This window comes from Drosophila serrata, unplaced genomic scaffold (assembly GCF_035046125.1).
Source record: "Drosophila serrata isolate PLE 108 unplaced genomic scaffold, ASM3504612v1 contig_245, whole genome shotgun sequence".
NCBI lineage: Eukaryota > Metazoa > Arthropoda > Insecta > Diptera > Drosophilidae > Drosophila > Drosophila serrata.
The window spans coordinates 2210733-2234952 of NW_028257143.1; the positions used below are offsets into that span (position 1 = coordinate 2210733).

The 24220-nt window shown below is 45.5% G+C and overlaps 5 protein-coding genes and 1 long non-coding RNA gene across 7 annotated transcripts in view; 2 read left to right on the forward strand and 4 right to left on the reverse strand.

Moving 5' to 3' along the window:
- LOC110185655 (uncharacterized) overlaps positions 1-4256 on the forward strand; it is a 26573-nt gene extending 22317 nt beyond the window's left edge. For both annotated transcript variants that reach the window (XM_086832189.1, XM_086832190.1), the window contains exons 3-8: positions 1616-1715; positions 1782-1899; positions 1958-2114; positions 2187-2295; positions 2359-2601; positions 2673-4256. In XM_086832189.1, coding sequence (XP_086688315.1) covers positions 1844-1899; positions 1958-2114; positions 2187-2295; positions 2359-2601; positions 2673-3472 — 1365 coding nt within the window. In that variant the 5' untranslated portion in view covers positions 1616-1715; positions 1782-1843 and the 3' untranslated portion in view covers positions 3473-4256. The remainder of the gene's footprint in view (positions 1-1615; positions 1716-1781; positions 1900-1957; positions 2115-2186; positions 2296-2358; positions 2602-2672) is intronic.
- On the reverse strand, positions 3993-7292 carry Atg4a (Autophagy-related 4a). The gene is made up of 4 exons (XM_086832191.1): positions 6723-7292; positions 6271-6613; positions 6128-6207; positions 3993-6065 (listed from the first exon to the last, which is right to left on the reverse strand). Exons 1-4 carry the CDS (start codon positions 6904-6906, stop codon positions 5497-5499), a joined length of 1176 nt encoding a protein of 391 aa, XP_086688317.1. The 5' UTR covers positions 6907-7292; the 3' UTR covers positions 3993-5496.
- Positions 7293-7499: 207 nt separating this feature from the next.
- On the reverse strand, positions 7500-10494 carry ast (single-strand DNA endonuclease protein asteroid). Its single transcript, XM_020954656.2, has 3 exons — positions 9710-10494; positions 9193-9630; positions 7500-9131 (listed from the first exon to the last, which is right to left on the reverse strand). Exons 1-3 carry the CDS (start codon positions 10241-10243, stop codon positions 7581-7583), a joined length of 2523 nt encoding a protein of 840 aa, XP_020810315.2. The 5' UTR covers positions 10244-10494; the 3' UTR covers positions 7500-7580.
- A 1275-nt stretch (positions 10495-11769) lies between these two features.
- On the reverse strand, positions 11770-17291 carry ms(2)34Fe (male sterile (2) 34Fe). Its single transcript, XM_020954978.2, has 8 exons — positions 16602-17291; positions 14611-16491; positions 13715-14515; positions 12967-13595; positions 12666-12820; positions 12400-12610; positions 12239-12346; positions 11770-12175 (listed from the first exon to the last, which is right to left on the reverse strand). The coding sequence occupies exons 1-8, from the start codon at positions 17178-17180 to the stop codon at positions 11800-11802; spliced, it is 4740 nt and encodes a 1579-aa protein (XP_020810637.2). The 5' UTR covers positions 17181-17291; the 3' UTR covers positions 11770-11799.
- Positions 13260-13680, forward strand: LOC147643716 (uncharacterized). Its single transcript, XR_015271518.1, has 2 exons — positions 13260-13397; positions 13466-13680. It is a non-coding gene; the product is annotated as an uncharacterized LOC147643716 (long non-coding RNA).
- A 270-nt stretch (positions 17292-17561) lies between the features above and the next one.
- The window catches only part of wb (wing blister), a 65465-nt gene continuing 58806 nt past the window's right edge, over positions 17562-24220 (reverse strand). Inside the window, 10 exon segments of the mRNA XM_086832193.1 lie at positions 17562-18220; positions 18289-18517; positions 18624-18757; positions 18818-19436; positions 20378-21035; positions 21093-21243; positions 21311-21593; positions 21656-22408; positions 22481-23818; positions 23820-24169. Coding sequence (XP_086688319.1) covers positions 18066-18220; positions 18289-18517; positions 18624-18757; positions 18818-19436; positions 20378-21035; positions 21093-21243; positions 21311-21593; positions 21656-22408; positions 22481-23818; positions 23820-24169 — 4670 coding nt within the window. The 3' untranslated portion in view covers positions 17562-18065.

The following is a 24220-nucleotide window of genomic DNA, read 5'->3' on the forward strand; positions in this document are numbered from 1 at the left end:
AGCCCCAAGCTATTTTATACTTCAGTTGACTAGCAGTAACTGCACTACACACTACAAAATGCAACCATTTGTTGTCACAACAATTGAGTAAAATCCATCTTAATCCCGCCCTGCAGCACCACAGGACTCGTTTAGATTAATGCGATTTACAGAGCAGCCGTGACATAAAGCAAATTTCCTCAAGCACCCTTTTATGTTACGAGCGCTGTTAGATCCTCGAAGGTTGCAAATTGTTACGGCGAAATTTATCTCCGCACCGTGTCATGAACTTATTGTGCCAGAATTTGGTGTCCTTGCGCAAGATGAATTGCGTCTCATATAAGCTTGAATGCAACCTGTTTGGCACCGCTTTGAAAAAGGGGGTTTACCTTCATCGCCACCGCCACCGCCCTGACGTCACAGAAAAGTCGTTGTCGCTTGTTGTCGCCGCCTCTGCCGTGGGTGTGTGTGTGTGTGTACAAGGTGTGTTTGTGTGTTAGCTAATACACGAACCCTCTGCCGCAGCGCTGCAATTATGTCGGGGTTCAAGGCTAATTTGCTTGTGCACCAATGGCGTTAGGCGAGGCTATCGCGTGGTGCACTGAGAATAAAAAGGGTATGAAATGTACCCATTTTGTAAACCTTTACCCTTTAGTTTTCTTTTTTTTATTTGAACAGTTAAGAAAATAAAAGTAACTAAACTTAAGAATTTAATTTACTTGAAAGAATCTATTTATTAAAATTGTATACCTTAAAGGTTACATTTCATATAGTAAAATAATGGTAACGATGGATTAACAACATAATAGAAACAATATGTTGAAAACTCTATTATCTATGTGAGGTTTCTTTTTAAATTAGGTTTTATTCTTGCTTTTTATCTTACAATTCACGAAAAGGAGACAGTTTAATGTTCAGTAATATTTTATCAAAATTATTCTGATTCATAAATCATTTTCAGGACCTCTGCAGCATAATATGTTCAGCATTTATAAATTTCTTTAAACCAATTCCATTCCGCTTTTTTCATAATTTTAATTTTTTTATTAGCTAATTTTATTCCAAGTGTTTTGCGAGCTCATTCACCGCTTGTGCGGGGTTTGCGTTGCAAAATGCGCGTGTGACCGAATGCAAGTATCCGCATTACGTATACGCCACGTTGCGCTGCGTTCGCTTGCTCATTCCTTAATTAACGCTCACCCCGCCTTCGCCGGCACAAAAGGTGGATTAAAGAACAGGAAAAAAAGGAAAGTAGAACACACACACTCACAGAGCGACCAGCAACAAGCAAAAAGCGGCCACGTCAAGTGCAGTCCACAGTTCAAATTACATTAACAAAAAAGGTACCGCACTTGACCTTGGCTAATTGCAAGACCGCGAGGGCTTTTTCGGGGGCGCGAGGGCATAAATTACAGGCACCGAGTTGTGGCCGGAATGGGCGCAGTCAATGTTAATTGTTAGAACATGTGTGTACATTAGAGTATCAAATAATCGCTGCATCAGATTGCTTAACCTTAGTGGGAGCCTTGTCCCTGGGGGGAAATGCTCGGGAAATGCCTTACACTTGGCCACGATTTTTGAAGGAAATTGCACTTATTATTTATATTTTGTATTTTTTTTTCATTGTTGATTAAAGGTAACCATCGGCCGTCGCATTGGCCTCTACAGATTTTGTGGCGACATCGGACGCGGCAACTTCTCCAAAGTCAAACTCGCTGTCCACCAGCTGACGCGTGGTAAGAGGAGCTGTCACTTATCCATTATCCTTTCTATAAATAAAAACACACATATTCCGATTACAGACAAGGTGGCCATTAAGGTGGTGGACCTAGATCGAGCGGGTCTCGATGCCAAGGCGCTGCGCATGCTGTCCAGCGAAATAGCCACTCTCGAGTGTGTTCATCATCCAAATATTTTGAGGTATGTCCTTTATAGTATTTAAAAAAGGATTAGATTGTATATTTTTGGTAATTCAAAGGCTTTTCGAGGTGGTTGAGACTTTGGGACGGGTCTACCTAGTCACTGAGTGGATTCGCGGCGGGGAGCTCTACAACCACATCACTCAAGGTGGTCCTCTGAGGGAGATTCATGCGGCGCCTTTGTTGAAGCAACTCTTGCTGGCCGTAAAACATATGGTAAATTTATAAAGAATAGGATTGCTAGAGCTTTTAGATTTACATATTTTGTTGCTTTCCCCGCACTTAAAGCACAGTCTGGGTTACGTGCATCGCGACATCAAGGCGGAGAATGTCCTGCTCCTCTCGGAAGATCGTCTCAAGCTGGCCGATTTCGGTTTCAGCACACAACTTATCAATGGTGGGTTCAGCAGCCCCTTCATGGCCGCGTCAGCAAACTAATCAATTTCACGCCGGTTGACAGGTGCCAATCAGAAGCTCGACACGTTTTGCGGCTCGCCTCCGTACGCGGCGCCCGAGCTCTTCTCCGATGACCATTACATCGGTGCTCCAGTGGATGTATGGGCCCTGGGCATCCTGCTCTACTTCATGGTGGTGGGCAACATGCCCTTCCGGGCACCCACAATACCCGGCCTCAAGGCGGCCATACTCAAGGGTGACTACCTGCTGCCCGGTCAGCTTAGTTTGCCCTGCATAAGACTTATACGTAAGTATCCTCTATTTAAGACTTTATATTTCCTAGTACTTATTCAAGCTTTTTAATTCGTCCTCTTGCAGAACGTATCTTGATTCACATACCCGCTCATCGGCCCACCATCGATGACATGCTGAACAGCCAGTTCGTGACCTGTCCCAAGCTGAGCGCCGACTTGATGCAGTGGGAGATAAGCCAGCACAGCAAGCCGGCAAAGAGGTCGATCTTCTGGGTGCGCAGCAAGTCACACAGGCTGCGGAAGTCTGCCTCTTTGCGGGATCGGTACGCGGAGGTGGTCAAGAAGCCGGCCATTAGTATGAATACGCGGCAGCAGGACGAGATGTTCGTGCAGAACTTCCTGCAGCCTATCGAGGTTGGTCACGAGTTCCTGATGAAGGAACCGCCGGTGCCTGTCGAGCAGGCCAAACGTCCAACACGCAGGTATTTGCTTTGTGGCAGTCTCAAGAAGAAGGTCACACCCCTGGAAACAGAGCCGGAGAAGCAGCTGTCCAACGGTGTTCAATGCTCCTCGACCAAGATCAACCCTTGGAATATTCAGGTGGCCGAGGACTGTCCACTGTTCAAGAACTACGATGCGGAGACGGGCAGCTGCATTATGCTGCCCACGGCCACTGAGGATCTCAGCCAACTTGGAGCACTGGAGTTCGAGGCCAGGCAACTGCTGGCCGAGATGGGACTCTCCTCCGAGATGCTGATCAATGCGAGGCAGAGTGGTCCCCGTTCGGACATCATTGGCGCCTACCGGATCGTGGTCAACAGACTCCAGAAACAGTCCTGGCTAGCACGGAAGCACGTGGAGATGGCTCTACACGTGGAGCCCAAGGCGGAGAAGCGGATTGAGAGATCGTGCTGCATACTCTAAGGCATGCGCAGATACATAGTTGTTGAATGTTTAAAATACTACTCACCCGGTTCTGATGGATCTATGGGTTCCCCTTGAAAGGGAAAGGCAAACGTCGCATTGATTAGGCTTTGAAAAAATCATAATTAGATGATTTCGGCAATAGAAACCAGATCATTTTTAAACTGTGCCAGAAAATAAGCAACGAATGAGATTACAAAGAGATATATATCACAGGCAGTTCCCTAACTTAAAATGGAAATAAAACACGAATGAAGAAAAATGAGTTCAGGATAGAAGTTGCAGTGAATCAAAGTTTGCCTTTCCATGGGGACTAAGACCCAAGAGATCACACAGATCAAGCCCAATTAGTGTCAATTGTAAGCTGGATAGGCCCGAGTTTGTTGTTAATGTAGATTTCAACATTTCTTGTCCTTGGTTTGTTCATTCGAGAAAGTTCCTTATTCTTTTGTGCAGCTTCAGTTTGTGTCCAGAGGCGAGCAGTAAAGTTAATATATATATAGAGATATATACATACATATATAGTCCAAGTATTATGTATTTAGTTGTTGGTCCATTTTTGAGCATATACAGACAAGAATATACGAAACGAATATATGAATATTATGTAGACACTTGGCGTAAAGCGATCGATCTCTTCAAGTTTTTCATGTACAACGTTGCATAAAAATGTTTAATTGATCATCAAAAAGCGTGTCTGTCTGTGTGTGTGTATGTCTTTCCAAATTGTCTCCCGTGGAGTCAATATCGCGTACAATAAAACAGCATTATTATGAATCGCTAAGACTCGCGTTCGTACAAATCGTAAACATTCTAAAATCTAAATCTCAACCAGCTCGTCGTCTAATTATGCACTTTAGCCTTAGTTTATTGCATTCGCAGCATCGTCCGCCGTCCGCTGTCCGACGTCCTCCTCATCCAATCCTCCTCCCCCCTCCCTGGCCGCATCCTCAGCTGCTGCTCCACTTTCGCCTGGCTTGGCTTCGTCTGTTTTCGTCGCTGCGGCGCAGGCGTCGCAAGAGAGGGAGCTCGCTCTGTGCCGGTGACCCACTCAAACGATGGCACTCTCACTGGGTTTTTTGCCGCTGCTGCTCTTCTGTCGAATGGAGTGAATTGATAAGACAAGGGATTGTTGAGTTATTTTTTGAGTGGGTTTGATAACTGTAGGAGGCCTCCAGTAAGTATTAACTAATAAGAATTAACAATTAACATATGCTTCGAATATATGCATAAATATATCAATTAACTTCTTAACATTTTTTGTTCTAAATATCTGGGTTTCCAAATTATTTGATCTCTTTTTAGTTTACTGATTCAACAAGTTATTAAACGATTTCAATAATTGCTGGGATAAACCAAAGAGATGCATTCATTTTGAAAGACAATTGAATTCTTTCAACTGACAAAGACTAAAAGCTTTTAGAAGTTTGTAGAGAATTTTCGATGATAAATTCAATAAAATTAAAGAATACCCATTGAAATTGTCAACATTTCATATCTAATTTACTATTCTTATATTATATTCTATTTGCTACTATTGCGTTGTGGGTAAAATTATTTTGAACATTTATCGCATAAAAAACTTAAATTAAACGGGATGAAAGACAGAGGAAAATATTTACAAATGGTGCTATTATAAGACACAAAAGTAGAAGTTAAAAATGCTTCCACGTTTATTATCAGCTTATACTAAATTTATCCGAAAACGACGCACCAGTCCTATTACTTGATATTAATATACTTTAATTCGAAAATGAACTAAGATATATATAGTTACATGTTTTTATAATTTTTGAGAGCGGGAGTGAGGCGAGAAATAGATATAAATATTGTCACAAAATTAGTAGTTTTTGTAGTCTCTGACAAGTATCGTTTAATCGGTTTAATCGGACGGACATACGGCAAAAAAGGAAATGTAAGCCTTTGTATAAATATAAAAATTCAAATGAATTTCATATTCTTTTTAAAAGAAGCGAAGCCTGTGGGTTTTCTAGTAAAATAATACATCTACCAATGCAGAACTTTTAAGTAATACTCCCGCTCTTACCAACTATGGCGAACGAGTCCGAGTCCGAGGTGCCCGCGGGCCAGTCAATGTCAGGCATAGTTGGCCAGTCGATATCCTCCGCCGTGTCCCAATCCACAGCACGAGTCTTGCTAATCTCGAACAAAGCCGGCGAACAAAGGCTGAGCACCTCCTCCCGGAACTTGGTTAGCAGTGTTTCAAAACTGTCACTGGTCTTGCAAAGGAAGCAAACCGCAAGGGAGGGATCCATTGCGGAAAAGCTCAGGCGGGCAGCGTGCTTTTGATGGTAGGTCTCGTCGTATTCTTGTTCTCCCACTTCGGTTTTTTGGCCCACCATACCAGTTCTTTGCGTCGTATGAGGATCTAGGTAGAGGACCTCGTCATCCACATAACCCAGAAAGTACAAAGCCTGATTGGGTCGACCACCGATCATACCACAACTACTATCTAGTTCAAGGCATCTCTTTAAGGCTGGCACATAGAGCGGGTTGATGTCGGTGATGCCCAAACGTAGAGGTATAATGAGGAGCAACGGCTTCCAAGAGTCTCCTTCTCGACACAGCGAGTCTGCGAGGATAGATTTTACTAGAGGTACAACTTGGAATGGTTTTACTGTATTTTCGACTTACATACGTCGTCGAGAACTACAGTGCTGTCCATGGCGACGTGCACTGCCAGGGAGCTCCAGTCATCGAAGCACACCAGTTTTCTGGAACGATTTTTAGCTAATAAGAGGTGCCTTCTTATTTCTGACACAAAGATGGACTCTTACTTGAGGATCTGGGCTACTGTATTCGGTCCCAGCCATTCTCCAACGGCCTTGTTTTGGGACTCACCCATCAGAGCGATTTGGTGTATAGAGTAGTAGCTCTTTCTTACGTCCTCGAAACGGTTTACGATCTTGAGGTAGGTGGAATCCCGGCACTCTGGCGTCCAGAACCAGTCGCGCCCCAAGTGGAGTTCAATCAGAGCCTGGGCAAGGACCATCTGACCACAGCGGAGCATGCAGCCCCATCCCTTGTCCGAAGTAAGTTGGACTTCTCCCAAGGGGGAAAATCCATGGCGGTAGGTGCACCACAGCCTCGACTGTATGTCGCGTCGGATTAGCTCTAGTTCTGGTAAGCAGAAACAATAATTATTTTAACTCAAGCCAACTTCATGGCATTATTTTCTTTTTAGCAAGAAAATGGCTCTTGGCTCCATGACTCATTTCCTCTAGCTTACCCTGTATGGCATTAAATCTCTTGCCCAGCACCCAGACATCCGTGTTCCGCCTAGGTATATCCTCCGGTTCGCCACTACCCACAGCCTGGCCGACGGCGCTGGCGAGGACGCTGTCCGGTCCCAAATACGCCTCAAAGACGCTCTCCATAATCCGCGCTAGCTGATCGCTGAGTCCCACCAGCATCTACTGCCCGAGAGGCGGTGGTACAGGGGGCGTGGCAGCTGGGTCGAGACCGCCTCCACTTCCGTTGTAGGCGTCGCCGTCTGTTAAGTTAATTGCCAGCCAATGACGTTTTGGTTTTTTCGATTGGGGCCTTTGTTTTGGCCTTTGCTTGCGCTGGCAGCACTGCTCCTGCTCCGGCCCGAGGTCACAGCGTTGGCATTTGGTGTTGGCAGTGTCGGAGCTCTGATAATAAACTAAGCGAGTATTTTAATCAGTCGGCTGCGAAATGGCTTGGTTTATTTTCGTTTTTTTTTTTTGTTGATTACAACGATAACAGCGCAGCAGTGACGTCGCCTCCAGTGTGGCCGTATAAGATGCGCCAAATATACCAAAAGAAACTAATAAACAGGTTTTTTATAACTTAGTATTTTTTAAAATAACAAATTTAAAAATTAAGGAAAATAGAAACAAATAATATGAATTTATTTAAATATTTTTTGATAATTTACGATGAATTTCTAAATAACTTAATAGGCATACTTTTTGCTCGATTGCAAATTACTCGTGATAAACTGTATAATTATCATTTACATTAACATTTTAAATAGCACATGTATTTGGGCAATTCTCTAATAAAAAACATTTTTATTTCAAACTCAACTTAATTAAAATTACTTAAAGAATGCTTAGTGCCACTAAGCAACTTTGAGTGCACAGAATTTATTATTTAAATCGTAAAAATCATCTTCGGGTTCTGCATCTTTGACCAAGTCCGCATTGGTATCCGCATTTGATGCCTTAGCTTCCGCTTTCCTGGCCGCCTGCCGCTGTTTCTTCAACCGCTTTTTTTGTATTGCCTTTGCCGCAGACTCATCCACCGCCACTTCCTTCCAATGTGGAATAAACTCCGCGCACCAATCGAACAGGTAACAATAGAAGTCGAACATTAGCTTTGAGTCGGGCAGAAGGAAATTCTCGATATGATAACGAACATCCGTGCGATTTCTCAGCAGATCGTACATATTGTAGACAAAGGCACCGCAGAATAGCTGATTCATTCGTGGACTTGGGAAAGGCAAGTCCAGAAGAGCGTTAAGCCCATTGAGTTGATAGACCACAGCTTGGAATTCGGCAAAAGCGTGAATTACGGTTGATGAGTACAGATCAAACTTCTTCTTAAATATTTCCTGCATGTGAAAGTGCGGCAACATGCGTTCTTGAGTCAAGTAGCAGTCCGATTTCGGCACATGTGGCATGCGATCTGGCACAGGAAGCTCCAAAAGAGACGGTTTAATTCCACGCTTCATTCCCTCGGCGGCTTCCTTATCTCTTACGGAGCGTTCTTGCTTCAGGATCTTGCCAAATCTTTTGTGAAAAGCTTTTACCTCCCTCTCCGCGGGTATGGTAACATCAATTGTTCGCAGAACAATCAAACTGAGAAGCAGGGCGTGGAGATGCAGCTGATCGCAGTGCTCTGATCGATGCAGCCAGTATATAATCGCCAGGAAATAAAGCCTTAGGTCCTCCGGGAGGTCTTCCAACTTTCTGAATAGCTTCTCCGTCTCAACATGCGGCAAATTAGACTCGAATATAAACCTCAAGTGCCGTGCGTCTGGGCTAGATGGTTCAAAGGAATACTTGGGCTCCCTTTCAATGGGCATCTTCAGATATTTCACATTGGTCACCCGAATAGCTCGCGTCAGATAGGTAAACTCGATGGGCAGTGGAGATCCTTCCTCATCCAATTGTGGCTCCGTTTTTGCACCCTCCACATGATGGAGCAAGGAGAAAACATAATTCAGAATGGGTAAAGCTAGTTCATTTGAATCATGGAAGGGAAAGTGCTCAATCTGCGGATTATTTATGTACTTGCGCAGGTGCAACAGATCCACAAAGTATCGGGAGAGATTGGCTGGGTATAGTTTGTCCAGAAACCATTGGGGAAAGAGAAGGGTTTTATCTTCTACTTCAACTTCTTCTTCTTCATCTCCATCAGAGTCTGCTTCCTGATCTTCTGGAGCCTCCTCTTCGTCAGGTTGGTCCACATTCGCTTCTTCCTCTTCAGATGCATCGTCATCAGAGCCATCCAAATCATCTTCAGCGCTAAGTTCCCCCTCACTTGGCGGTTCTATATAAGGAAATGCATTTTCATAATGCTCGTCGAAGAAATCGTAAGCGTGGCACAACTCATTTGAGTAACCAGAGATGGCTGCATGGACCTGGGACACCAGAGAATCTCTTTGACTCTGCAATGGATAGAAATCTTTATAAAGCAAGCTCAAAGATTATTAAGCAGCAACCAAATACCTTTTTTAGCCTAGATAGGACTTTTGACAGAGCTGACTCCGCTGTTTCTTCCTTCAACCATTTCAGGATGACTTGTATACGCTTCTGCTGCTGTTTCAGCTTCCGACTCCTTCCAGCTTTTCCCATTCCAGCTGCAAAGAAGTTTCGGAAGGCGCTCCTGGCAATATAGTCGTTACCAAGGAGAGCAGCAAAGAGCGGCAGTTTCTCTGCGCTGAGTGTGCCGCGGCCGCAGAGATGTGAAACTCGATAAATGCAGCAGTCAAGGTACTTGTACGTCTTGGTATTCCCCTTGGGCCTTTCCACCTGAGCTGGCGCTTGGATGCCTCCCACAATCTTGTTGGCCTTGGTGCGTTTCTCTACGTGCTTGGCCTCGTTGCGCCGCAGATCACGGGACTCCTGATTGGCTTTGCTCTTATCCTTCACTTGTTTGGTGAGCACCTGCGAAGCACAAGAAAAATTAGCCTTAAAACATGATATAAGAGCAGAAATACATATACATACATATGTATGTACTTACCTTCACAGTAAGAGTGATGAGGGGTATATACTTCACATTGTGGATGTAAAAATCCGAGTCGTAGGAGAGTACTGGGCAGTTTAGCTTTCTGGCCAGAGCCGCCAGCTCATCGTCCGCCTCAAAGACGCATCGCATCACTGGCACGCCACAGTCTCGCACTGCATCCACAAACACCTCCTTCAGGTGCAGGGGGAAGAGTGTTATGGAGTCATTCGGATTGATTTTCTTGATCACCGAAATCTTGCCCCGCAGCCGGGTGGCCACTGTACGCAACTTGCGCTCCTCATAGCCACCATCCATCAGTACATATGGCCGGATGCTGCACTCCGCCAGCACCTGGAAAAACTGCACCACTGCCCGGTAGAAATCGTCATAGTCGCCGCCGAACGCAGAGTAGCTGCCGGTCACGTCTTTGTACAAATTGCATGCCAGATTGTCACCATCTATAACCAGCGCCGAAGAGTGAAGCTCAAAGGGCTTCAGATAGATCTCGGCGCGCTGCGCTATGTAGCTGGTAAGACCGCGAACTCCCATTGTTTTTCCGGAACTTGTGGATCCCCAGCAATTTGTTTACTTTCCGATTGGACCGAGCGCGTGTTGGTGGCAGTGCTGGCAGAAATTCTTTGCTATAGCTAATAAGCTGGAAAAAGCGATAAAATATTTTGCACTGAAAAGTGTTTCAAAATAGTCTTTAAAAATTAATTTTTTTTTATATTTTGTATTGTGGTTAGTTTGGTAATTTAATAAAATTTTGAAAACAAAAGTTAGATGTCAAGTCTAGAAAATTGCATTTTAAGAAACTCATATGCAGCTTAAAGGTGGATATTTAGCTATAGCTATATATTATGACAACAGAATAGCTAACAGGGCAACACAAGTGGTGCGTTATTGCGAAATACCAAAAAATACCAAGAGGCATTCAAATTCATGTAAAGATAGTTCTTAAATAGCGTCAAATAAATGTGATATTTATTAAAAGGTTTGTTTTTTTTTATTGTTTAAAATTATTTTACTTTTTCGGCAATATACATATTCACTCTATGGAAAAACATATATACTCCACCAATAACTTTACCTATAATATGAAACATTTAAATGATATGAGTTATAACTATAGGAAATCATAGCTAATGAAGCCTAATTTTACTTTTAGTTAGAAAACACATTTTTCAGAGCTAGATATTGCTTTTATATAAAAACTAAATAAAAACCGAAAGGGGTAATTGTAGTTTGTACAAAGTTCAGTTTTTTGTCGAGTATTACTTAATTTTAATTTGCCTTGTTAGAAAATCGCGCTAAGAAGTATAAACATGTTTAGTGTGTTAAAAAACAATGAAGCAATACCTGCTTTCATTTCATTCACCTATACAAATTATATTTGCAGTTTTACATACACAGATTTGCATTTTTCCTCTACATCAAACGATTGTTTGTATGCCACCTATAAGATATAGTCGTTCGATTTTCATGAAATTTGACACAAAACTTAAGACTAATATAAAATGGCTATACCTCAAATTTGATGAAAATCAGCTGAAAACTGAAAAAGTAATAAATTTATTTGTATTAATTACTCGATCGTTCCTATGGGAGCTAAAGGATATAGTAGTCCGATTTTCATAAAATTTTATGCAAAATTGTAGAGTATAGTAAAATGGCTATATCTCAAATTTGATCCAATTCTATTGAAAACTGAAGAAGTTAATTTTTTTTTTTCTTAATTTTCCAATCATTCCTATGGTAGCTATATGATATAGTCGTCCGATCCGGCCCGTTCCGACATTTGTATATACGAGTGAGAGTATATAGAAGGTTTTATTCAGATAGCTTCAAAACTGAGACTAGTATGCGTAGAAACGGACAGACGGGCAGAAGGACAGACGGACAAGCGGACATGGCTAGATCGACTCGGCTGTTGATCCTGATCAAGAATATATATACTTTATATGGTCGGAGGTGACTCCTTCACTGTGTTGCAAACTTCAGACTGAAATTAAAATACCCTGCAAGGGTATAAAAAGCTTGACTCAACCTTATAAAATCCAATTAGGAAATGCTCATTTTTAAACCGATGATTCAATTTATTTTCGCTATTCTATTGAGTTAAGGAACTTGGGGCAGACACATTTTTTACGATTCTTATGCTTGGGCTTCTTTGGTGGACTAGGAGGTTCGGGTGGTTCAACCCTTTCTAACTCAGTCTCTTTGGGGTGGACATTCTCGTTGCACTTGGACGTCATAAACTCGAAGAAGTCAATATTTCGCACGTGGGAGTAGAATTGATCCTTGAACTGGAAGTAATTTGGATACACCTTGTGCTTCAGCATGGCCATGTAGAGGCTGAGACGCTGTTGCTCCATGAATAGGCGTCGCCGGTGTTCTGCGTGACGACTCTTCCAGCTGCGCTTGCTGATTTCCGCTTGCACCATCAAGGCCAGCCGGGGGTGCAGATGGAACAGAACCGCCCTATGCGAAAATACATAGCTTATGTGAAATCCATGTTCTACTTGGTTATTCTTGCAAACTCACTTGTTTAAGCGATATCGCTGCTTCTTGAATTTGATTGTATCAAACTCAGAAACGAACTGGTGGAGCCGATCCGTGTTGCCAAGTTTTGCTGGTATCTTCGCAAAGATCCTTAAAGAAGCTACGTTCAGAAGATTCTTATTGTTTACTATTGCAAAACATACCTGGCGTTAAGTATTAAGGGGAACTCGAAGGGCGGTGGATCTTTCTTATAGAGCGGAAAGCGAGGAAACTTGTTCATATCCTTGTCCACCCAATCATAGTTATTCTTCAGTTGGCTATTTACCGAAGTAAGCTCTGTCACATCGATATAATAGTTGCCAGCACAAAAGTTATATTTTCCCAGGGGCGGAACCGATGTGAACAACTCAAAACCTAAAATAAGGAGATTAATTATAATATTTGGGATTAAGTAAAATGGCTCATCTACCTTTCTTTTGGCATTGAGAGTTTTGAGTTTCCACAAAGTACTTGGTGCGCCATTTGGGGCAGAAACAGGTGATAAAACTAGTTACCTCATTTACCCAACTACGAAAAGTGACTGCTAGACTTTGATCAAAGTTAACTTTCAATTTAACATCATCTCTGAAAAAAAATTAAATTTAAATAAACGTGAAATACAAAAATTGTAATTAAATATTCTGTTAATATGTCTAAAAATTAAGTGACAAAAAATGTTCTCAATTATTTTAAAATTTACCAAAGAACGGGTAAGTTTTGATTATACTTACTGAAGAAGGGCAAATCCGCATTTTGCATTCTCATGGCATCCAGGTTTTTGAATCTGCGTCTGTATGGTAGCCTGATTTTTGAGGATCGTTAGCATCAAGTTGTTGCACTCGATCTCCACAACCGTAGGATCAATCACGACCGATTCCTCCTCGCCACTAAGAGGTAACTCCTCGGAAGCTGCTGAAATTATAGAGGTTTTTCGCATGCCCGGTTTAGTCCACTCATCGGAATCGGCTTCGGATGATTGAATGTCTGTGTCCTGCACACATTGCTGAACCTCCCTTTCCGAATGATCTTTGAATATGTGAACCCTCATGTTGTCGCAGGTGAAGATTGTGGTCTCCATACTTAGATTCAAATCGGTGGCATATGTGATGGAGAATTGGATGCCTGGATAGACACGGTGGTGTATAAAAACACTGCTTAGCATGTATGTAATGAAGCTCATGTCATGGATGATTTCACCCTCCTCCTCTTCCACCACTTTATCGGTCACAGATTGGAATTTAGACGCGATCACCGATTTTGTACTAAAGTATTCAGACACTAAATCAGCATCAGGAGGCTTAATCGGTCCACGATCCATTGAGAGGCCGGTCGGGCTATTTATGTAAAAGAGTTCCCTATGCTGTAAAAAGACCATTAAAAATAAAATATTAGTACATTAATCATATGTAAATCCAAATTAATAAATGTATTCAATGAAAAGACAAGTAAATGTCGAAACAAGCTTAAAAGAGAACTCACCTTTGTTCCGAAAGTATCAGTGTTTAAATGCGAACTGCTCGAACTAATCTCTAAATCGATTTCATCCACCTCCGTGCCACAATCCCAGCCATCAATGGTTGCCGAAGTAATGACAGTGCCGTCATTGTGGTAGCACCGCAGCTCCTCCAGCGTCCAGATCATCTTGACTCCATCGTCCCGCATCGAATACGACTCGTTGGCGAAGTAGTCGTGCCACTCGCTGTTCCGGAAGGGCTTGCCACACCAGATTTTTCCATCCTGCTGCACATGAACCACGCTGCCCAGGGAGGTGATCAGCTTGAGGTGGCGGTAGCTTATCTTGTACTTATCCATAATTAACTTGAGGAAGTTCATCTCGAATTGGATACTGGCGAATAGGGCGGCTGCCTGCTTGGTCTTGAACGTGGTCTTTTTCCGACTCCCCACAAGCGTTTCCTTAGAGGTGCGACTATTCTGGCTCTTCTTGGGCCCCAGACTCTGATTCGTGGGTTTAGGGTCAGTGTCTGCCCCGCCCGATTCTCGAAAGGTGGAACTCTTCTTTGACTTCACCTGGCGGCACCTCTTTTTCTTACCTTCGGAGGAAAGGGGATGGTAACTGCTGTAGGTGGACTGCGTGGAGCAAGCGTTGAGAAACTCCGAGTTCTGATCCTCCTCCTCCTCGTTGTCAGCCTCCGTTGAGCTGTACAAGTAGTACACCTCTCCGTTGTAACGCATGATCACCACGGTGTCGGTGTTTTGATAGAATACGATCACACAACCGTAGGGGGTGCAAACACGCCGGCTCTCGTTCAGTTCATTTTCCTATTGGATGGTGAATGTTTTAAAAATGTGTATTGATATTACAAAATAATAATCTTGACCTTTTCATTCCCATTTTCAATGCTTAATAGGCTTACCTGGTATTGCCACAGGAGTTCCACATGGGTGTCCTGGCAGAAGGTGTTCAATCCGTTGGGAAAGTTCAACACCGCCTTAGAGCACTCGCTCTCGCTGGCCAACGCTCGTACACTGATGCCGTTCTTGGACTCGATCCGAACACAGCCATCGGTGGCAAGGGCATCGACCGGGCCAGCAGCACTCCGGAAATGCACCTCCTGACCATCGATCTCCAGCAAGAGGGTTTTATTCATCTGACGAAAGTTCCACTTCTCCTCGTACAGCACCATTCGGCCTTCCTCGAAGAAGTACTTGGAGGTCTTGCACTTAATCGTCTGCCGAGTGTCGTCCAGATTGTAGCCCTTCAGCATGGGGTGATCGCGACGCAGTCCCACTTGAAATGATTTGGAGTCCGTGCCTTGGATATCCTTTGCTGGGGTTCCCGAGGTCCTTACCAAGCGTGTCGCGGAGTTATTTGATTTTGATGAAATACGCTTAGTTCTGGTTGACTGTATGGAGGCTTTCTGGCTTACGGATCGGTCATCCTCGTTATCCGTCTGCTTGTTCTTTGACTGCTTACTCTTGATCGAACGGGGTCGGACGAAGACCTTAGGATCTATTGCGACACGATCGTTTTCCTCACTGCACGCGACCATAATTGTGTCGGTGTCGTTGGTGACGGCATATAAGCTCTGGTTATCACCAGAAATAAAGCTTCCGTTCATATCGTTAAACATTTTTGGAGTGACAAGGTCGTTGAGGAACTGATCCATTTCGTAAAGAGTAAAGTCCCGGAAACAGAGGCGCGTTGGAATCACTATCTGCTTCTCATTCTCGAAGACCTCGTTGAGGGTCCTCCGGAAGGTATAGAGCCGAACATTGGGACGCATTTCCTCCACGCTGAAGTCATCGTAATCGTTCACCAGCTGGATGACGCGCTGCATCACCGAGTCATCCGTGAGAAACAGCTCGGCATAGTTCGGCAGGCATATAGGCTCTAGCTCCCCGTTGTACGGTAGAATGGTCAGCGAATGGTTGATGTAGCCCGTGGTAAAATAGCGCCGCAGCAGGTTGTACTCCAAGCAGCTGCAGTAGACGTTCTGCAACACGGACTGGTCCATGTAGGAGATTATGTTGGTCAGCAGTTTGTTGGCCTTTTCTACGAAAATGCGTTCGTTTTTGGCCTGCTCCGCGAAAATGCGCTCGCTCTTGGCCAGCTTGACCAAGCTCTTAAAGGCGTTCGCATAGACCTTCACCTTGTCCAGCACTCGGGTTTGAACCGACGGCGTTGGGTTGGCCAGCAGCAGCACCTCCGCCTCGGTCATTAGCTCCCGCGGGTTGCCGAAAGTGCTCATTAACGACTCCAGATACAGGTAAATGGTCGCATCGTCCGCCCGGGAAGACGGCATCTGGCTCTTCAGATAATGGCCCTGGATGCTCAGCGACTCAACCATGTGGAATGTGCCTACCATAGACAGCTGTGGGTTCATCTTCACGTTGATCTCGTTGTAGGGCTCAACGTAGTACGAGCGATACCATTCGCGCAGAGTCTCGACGTCGTACATGTACCAGCTCAGTTGGTCGAACACATCATCGGTGAACCTGGATGCCATGCAGGCGGACATCTGTGGCAGCTGTTGTTGGAAGATACCCACCGGCTTCACGGCGGTCCGCTTCCTTAGAGCGTGAATGCCCCTTTGGATGCCTACCAACGTCTCCTGGAGCTGCTGCACGCGACGAGGACGCGGCACCAGCAGGTCATAAGCGCTCTCCTCGGGCAGGAAGTGGACAATCGCCCGCAACGGTTGCTCATAACCCAACAGCATCTTGTAGAATTCGTTGTCCATGTTCCCAATGATTAGGATCATAATCTTGGCAAAGGCCGGATTGTCCCTAATGTACTAGGGAGTGAATATAAAGTTACGAGCAAATGTTATGTTATATGTTCACCGAAACAATCTCTTTGGATGTCCAAGAACCTAATACTGATTAAAGTGTTTTGATTACTTACCACCCTTTTGGATGCCGGTACACCCTTGCCAACTTTGTTATGCTCTTTGGCTGTGACCGACACGCAGCTGATCTTGGTCATGCGCACCTTGTCACTGGTTCCCTTACCAGTTTTGGGCTTTGCCGTTGCCGGTTCCCGGCTGGACTCAGCCACACCCTTCTTCTTAGTAGCGCCGGCCGTAAGGTTCTTCAGCTGGGCTGGAATATTCCGTTGCCAGTAGTTGTGCAAATCGAAATTAGACTCTGCCTCAATGGTCCTGGTTACCTTCTCGTACTCGGCGACACAGTCACGAATGCGCATCAGAGCAACGCTTAGCTTATCGAAGGGCAAGGTCGTCGATCCTGGCTTTGCCCTGGACATTCGTAGGCTCAGATTGGTAGCTTCTTCGACTTCCTTATCCAAATCGATTACGAATACAGCCCGACGAGTTCCGCTGACCACGCGCTTCATGAACTCATCCCGCACAGCCTTCAGTCCATCGTCGTAGAAGTTGATACAGTAAATGTAGTGGTTAAGATCCAAGGAGCCGACTGATCTGCGGGTGCGTCGGCTACCTCGGACGGACTTTTGCACACTCATTGTGTGCTAAGAGTTAAAAATATATAGGAACGGTTTTGTATGGAGTATCGAAAGTAATGATTCAAGCTGGTGAAACAAAAGTCCAGGGAAACGTTTTTAAATTCGAAAAATATACTACTAATAAATCTTGAAAATGGAGTCCCTGAGTTCCAATAATATTAAAATCGAATTGAATTCTAGGATTAAAAAGATCCAAGCATCGATCCAGTGTTTGGGTTGTCACTGATATCCTTACTACTCTGTTTCAAAAAGTATTTTACTAGAATATAGTCATAAAGAAGCATTTTTAATGAAAAATAATACTGAACTTATAAATGCAACATCAATTTAAGCAGCTCAATACACCTATATCTCTGTTATCAAAACCATTTCATAGTTTAAAGTTTAAATAAAAGGTTTATTTATTCAATAAAATTGTAGTATTTTAAGTGAATATTAATGCTAACTATACACTAAATGGCCGATTCTATGTACAAATGAAAATAATGCAAATTACTTATGTAAATTTCGAAGCGTAATGTACAAACAGGAGATTCGTAAAAATAAAAATGTAGTATTTGTATAAGCTGTACGCCTTGATACAATACAAACTTAAAGCCTCTTTTAAAATATAAAATAAATAAGGGTAAATTAAGATAGACATAAACTAGCAAATAAATTATAAATCAAATTGCAAACTTCGAAATGCAGTCACTGGCAATGAAGTAAAAGTAGGCAATGCTAATCCTAAGTAACCTAACTTATATGGCAGTGAAAGGCTATAAATAACTGGCTCTAAACTCGTTATTGATCACAATACATTTGGAAAAAGTTTTGGTGTGGCGTCAACAGGAACCGTAAGAACCCCAGGATGCGATGCGTTCAGCCCATCGGGTTCAGTGAGCTTCAGCTTTCATCGCTGGACACGAGGCACTCGCTCAGCAGCACATTCCTCAGGTCGTCCATGTCGATCCAATCGCGTCTCTCGTTCCGGATGGACACGTGCCGGATGCAGCCTTTGAAGTTCTCCCGCGCCATCAGGGACCCACTGGGAGCGATTTCTGCCAAGCCAGGATATTGAAAAGTTATTAATTCTATGCAAAATCATGTGTTAGTTAGTTAGTTTTACCTGGCAGCCCGCCTATATAGAGAGGAGAGCGTGTTTGCACCTTCCCTGCACTTCGCTGACTTCCCACACCAATCACGGCTGGCAATTGGTCGATACGAAGGACAATCTGCTCGCCGTCGTATAAGGCCGATATGTTGTGCCATTTGTTGTCACAAAGAGCGTACTTTGTGGGCAGTGCAGACTCCACACGCATGGGCATTCCATCCCCAAGATCGCAGGAGAAAATGATCTATTAAATAAATATAATTCGTTTATAAGAAAGTACATATTCTGTTTGATAAACTAGCATAACCAAAGATTCATTCAAGGATAGTAATACCAAATTAACAGCTTACATTGCCATTGTGTAGTTCCAAAGATAGAGCAGGATAGCCTTTGGGCTCTGAGACACTTAGCAGGATTCCCGATAGTTCCGATGTACGGAATTCCGTTTCTAGATCCAGGTATTTGCCGACATTAAAGTTTTTCTCTGCAAAGGAAATGAAATCATCATTAGAAATCCTTATTCTCAGACTCCTCTCCAACTCACTGTAAATGGCGTATGCATCGCCGGGGAAGTAACTGCCCCTCTCCACAGTGGGGAAACATTGACCCACATTGGAGTGCTTGCCGGGACGGGCCAGGTCCTGAGTGCTGTTGTTGACGCTGACTCGCCGGAGGCAGCCCTTGAACGGCTCCAGGCGGACATAGAGCTCCGAGGACACCTTGACCGGTGCCTGGGGCAGTCCGCCGACCAGGAGCAGCTGCGAGGCTCCAATCTTCTTGGGCAGCTTCATCTGGGCTGAGGTCTTTTGGTCTGTGCGCCCAATCTCCACCGACATGGTGACCTTGCGATCCTGGCAGCTCACCGTCACCCGATGCCATTCGCCGTCGTTCAACTTGGCAGTCAGTTGGAGCTCCTCGCGCCGCCGACCCCGCACCACCAGGACCAGTTGTCCGTCCTTGAGGATGAGAGCTACGTAGTGCTTGGGCTTCTCCTTGCTGCCCGGGGACAGGAAGAGCATGCCGTTCGGATAGAAGGAGCGGAAGTCGAAGCTCAGGTGGAAGTTGCGCTGCCAGAAGTGGCGTTCCGGGAGCTTCAGCTGGGAGTAGCTGTAGATGTCGTCGCCGAACTTGAAGGCATTCGGTTCGTAGGAGTAACTGCCAATCTGGAAGAGAGGAAGGTGATTAGGCTTGGGTCTATCGCAAGTCGAATTGGAACTCAACTCACCGCGACGACTTTGTGTTAGTTTCTGAGATTTAAGCGTAGCATCTTTGCCGAGTGAGCGAACTCACCCAGCGAGTGTGAGTTAGAAAATAAAAACTTTGCCATGACTTTTGTTCGATTTTCGTTGTTATAAAAATGTTTTTTTTTTATTTGATAAAATGTGATAACAATTAAATGTCCACGTTGCAGTAAGCAAATGTTAATTGTATAATACAGTAATGAAAGCAAAAACGTACACAAAGCGTTGATGAGTGATGTGTGTGATCTGAATATGGCGAGTCTTATGAACTAAGTTGAGCCTTGGATTCAGGCTTATCTATGTATTAGCAAACATGTCGTATGAAATATTTACATCATAGAGCATTTAATCTTAAGAACTATGAATAGACGCTCCCAGAAGCTTAAAACGATCGATTACCGGGCTTAAAATTATGTAAATCAGCCGGCCTACAGGAGCAGGAGCAGAGGTCTTTGATTCGATATTTGAATTCTACCCTCTGAGCATGCTCTTGTGGGCATTTTCCTGAAGCCTGAAGCTTAATGCTAGAACTGAGGTTATATCTTTGATGATGGTTGGGTTGTTATATTAATCCACATGTAGACCACATAGAGTAGCTTGTTTGGTTAGATTTTGTTTTGTTTTTTAGGCGAAATTAGTATACAAATGAGCTTTCGTGAAGCGCAGCGCTTGAAGCTTTTAGCGTAGTCGCTTTTGACATAATTGCTTAGCAACTAAAATCCTATAAAACAAAGAGAAACGGTTGAGTTTAACATAGTTAGGCGGTCACATATTTACATGCATCAGATGGACAGCAAGACCCCAATCCGATCATTAACCCCATTCAAACCAAGCCGGAAAAGAAGAAGGCTCTAGCAACTTACCCGCTTGCAGCCCTCGGGCGAGGCTGTGAAACTCTTCCCGATCATCGGTTCCGTCTTCAGCAGGACATCGTAGAGTCCTCCCTTCAAGCTGCCCATCAGGGGACCATTGCGGCCAATCTGAACGTTGGCGAAGGTCAGGGCGTCGTTGAAGTTCACGGTTCGGTTGTTGAACACCACATCTCGGATGGCTCCTTCCAGGTTCACAAAAGTGGGGGCTAGTGGTGTGTAGCTTTCGTGGGGCGGTGCTCCTCCTATATAGAGGCCACCAGTGTCCCGGGGCAGACTGACCACCGTCGGATTGCCGGTCAGGCTTCGCACTTCCTGCAGCTCATCGTCCACCATTAACTCAAGCCTCCGACCCGTCTTAATCAGATTAACCACGTGCAGTTCTCCATCATTCAGTTGGCTAAAGTTGGAGGACATTTTGATGAAGCTTCGTCCCGAATTTACCCACACATGCAGTTGGCCATCCACCAAGCTCATGGAGTAGTTTCCCTTGATGTCCCTGGCATCGTAGTCGGCCAGAACTTCCGGCGGATAGGCGGCCAGGAGTAGAAGGCAGTCCGGTTGCAGGGTACGGAACACCAAGGCGGTATTTGACCGCTTCCTAAGCGATTGCGAGGGTAGCTCCAAGTAACCACTGCCAGAGAAGCCAGCCCTAAAGAATGATAACCTATTAGAATTAAATTCAAAATGTAGGAGTCCAGCTACTCACTTTGTTATCATGTCCTTGCAGGAGGGCTCTACGCCATAATAACTGGAACTCTCCAGAGGATCATAGGTCTCCCCATTCACCTGGACATCCTTCATGCAACCCAAGAAGGGATTATCAGCTCCAGGAGCTTTCGAAGTACCCGAAGTGAAACCTATGTACGATGTTAGAAATATTATTTAAATATAGTTTAAGAAAGTGATCAATAGCCTTATCCCTACCTGGTGGAACTCCGCCCAAATAGTAAACCGCCTTGGACAGATCCGGTAGCATGTGAATGTTTACTGGTAGTGTGGGAGCTCCTGAAACCGGACGATCGTTGTTCACACGAAGCATTCCATTTTCCGTGCTTCGTTTGGCTGAGAACTCTCGTGCCGCCTCTATTTTGATCCACTGACCCACATTATATTTCTTGGTGGTGTTAATCTCCAGCTTGGACTCGTCGCCGTAGTCGATGCGGAACATGATCCGACCCCGGCTCAAGGTTACCGACACCGAGCGGTTCTGTTAGCAGAAGCACACATAATTTATTACTTAATTTAGTAAGAAATAGTATGTATACTTACGTTCTTGTCATCAACCGCCAGGAAGAGCAGGGCATTCTCGTCCAGCGTTCTGAAGGTCATTTGCACGGAGAACAGATTCTTACGGGTCGGTCTGGGACGGGTCTTCATCAGCTGGGCATATCCCAGGCCGTTAAAGTGGCGAGCCGTGGATGCAGCTGCCGACTCCCGGGCTCCAACCATTGCTCCCCCGCAGCTTCCCTCGCTCGTTACAAAATTCCACAGTCCCAGGGGCTTGTTGTCCACCTCCACCTGGTGCACAACGACATTGAGTCCGGGTGTGAGCTGCAAGTCCTTCGAGGCGAAGCCACCCAAGGAAATGCGATCGTGGCGAGACTGATAGAAGCGTGTGTGCTCCGTGTCAGTGGATCCAGTGATGGTCAAGGGAACAGTGGGGGTCAGTTCGCCGTAGTTGTTCATCCGGCGCACCATTAAGCTTCCCAGGTTAAGCGTCCGATTGGCCTCCACATGGAACCAGGCATCGTCGTACTTTGGGTCCCGTGTCTGGACCACCATGGGATGCGTAACCGTGGCAGTGGTTCCGCCGAGATTCCAAACCAGGCGTACCCGACGCTTGTGCAGCTCCAGCGTGATATGCCGTCCCTCGCTACCCTCCAAATGGATCAGTGGAGAGCTCTCGAGATGATTGGACAGGGCAAAGCTGAGGCGAAGGTTATTCGAGGTGCTTAATCCATAAGAGGCGGGCAAATACGAACGACTGCATTTGGGTCCCAGGGACTCCAAAGAGACGTCAATCTGCAGGGGAAAAATAGGGTAATTCAAATATAAAGAATTGAATAAAATAACTTAAAAGTGTTCAATACTCACCGCTTCGGCCGCGTGCCTGGCCTTGGCAATTTGATCTCTGAGCTGTTGTAATTGCTGGGCCATGCTGTTGTTCCAAACTTCGAATACCTGCTGCTCCTGGGCGGCCTGGCGTTCGAGGTAGCTGAGGGAGACATTTGCTAGCCGCAGATTGGTCTTGGTCAACGAAATGTTCTCCTGGGCCATGCCCAACTTGATTTCCCAGTCCGGTTCCAGGGTGGAGAAGGACTTGCGCATGTTCTGTATAGAAACCTCCATCTCTTTGGCCAGTCGGAGCTCTGCTCGCATCTGCTCCCCGGTTCTCTCGGCCAGCTCAAGGCTCTCCTTGGTCTGCCTGCGGGCTGAGCTCTCGGAGAGGCCCTGCAGTTGGCTGGAGATGTTGTTTGTTCGCAGTCCACAGTCAAAGATGGTGGCCTTGATGCCCTCCACCTGCTGCTCCTGCCGGTGTAGCTTGTCTTTGAGAACATTGGACCTGTGCATCTGCTTGAGGGCTTCCTGCTGCAGCTGCCTTGACCTGTGCAAGGAGTGCTTGGCTCGATCGATCATGGAGCTTCCATCACTGGGATAAAGTGTCCTCTGGGCCTCGTACACTCGCTCCTTGGCCAGGGCCGATGCTAGTCGCGCATCGTTGATGGCCTTGGTTATATTGCTGTGCGCCGAACTGGCCAACATGGCTATCCGGGCTCCATTCCTGGTAGGTTGAAACTGGCGGGCATACTCGTTGGATCGCTCCAAGAGATGATTGGCATGCTTTTCCGCCTTGGGCAGCCAATGCTTGCGAACCTCCCGCTGCTGTTCAGCCTTCACGCCCAAGGTGGTGTTCAGCAGGACCCGCGATCCGTCCAAATGGTTGAGCTGCCCATTCAGATCAATCTGCCGCTGAAGAGTTTGCCTCACCAGACCCTCGCCCTGCTCCAGGAAGCCTGGATCGGTGTGCTCGGAGATGAGCTGGTTTAGATCATTCAGCTCCTGGTAGGACTCGGCCACGTGACCACTCAGATTGCGTACGTGCTCCAAAACATCCTCCGCCTCGCTCTCCACCTCCACAATTCGATCCACGTGCAGTCTCAGGTCCACTATACGGTGATTCGTCTGGTTGAGGTCCCGCCACAGCATCTCCAGGTGGCCACTCTCATCAAAGGCAGCGTCCGAAGCATTTCCCATGGCGTAGTAGTGGCGCCAGGCACACTCGTTGGTGCTGCGGATTCCCTGGACCAGTTGGTCGTGTTCCTGAACAGCCTGCAGATAGAACCGAGCCTGTTTCAGGGCCGTCGGCAGACTTAGGTGCTGGGCACTCTTCCCATAGCCCCGAAGGTCGGATAGGGTTTGAAGGACCTCTGCCTCGGACTAGCCCGGCGTCGTGCCGCTGTACCAGTGCATCCTCCCGCATCGTTTTAATGGCAAACTCGCGCTTTCCAATGGTGCTCACTGCCTTGCGAGACTGGAACTTTAGATTCTCGGCATGGGCGTCTAGCTTAAGGATGCCAGCGGAGTCGTAGTCCTGCAGCAGTCTCCTGGTTTGACTAAAGTCCTGCTGTCTTTCGTTCCACTCAACGTAGGCTCTCTCGTACTCGGACAGCTTACGATATGGAGCCGGTATCCCGGTCAAATCCATATTGTGCATTCCTCGACGGAGCTTGTGTCCCACAAGTTCCACATAATCAAGCAACAGAAGGGTGCAATTGTCACAGACTAAAAAGGGAAAATCGAATATAATTTATAATTTAAGAGAAATGGAAGGGA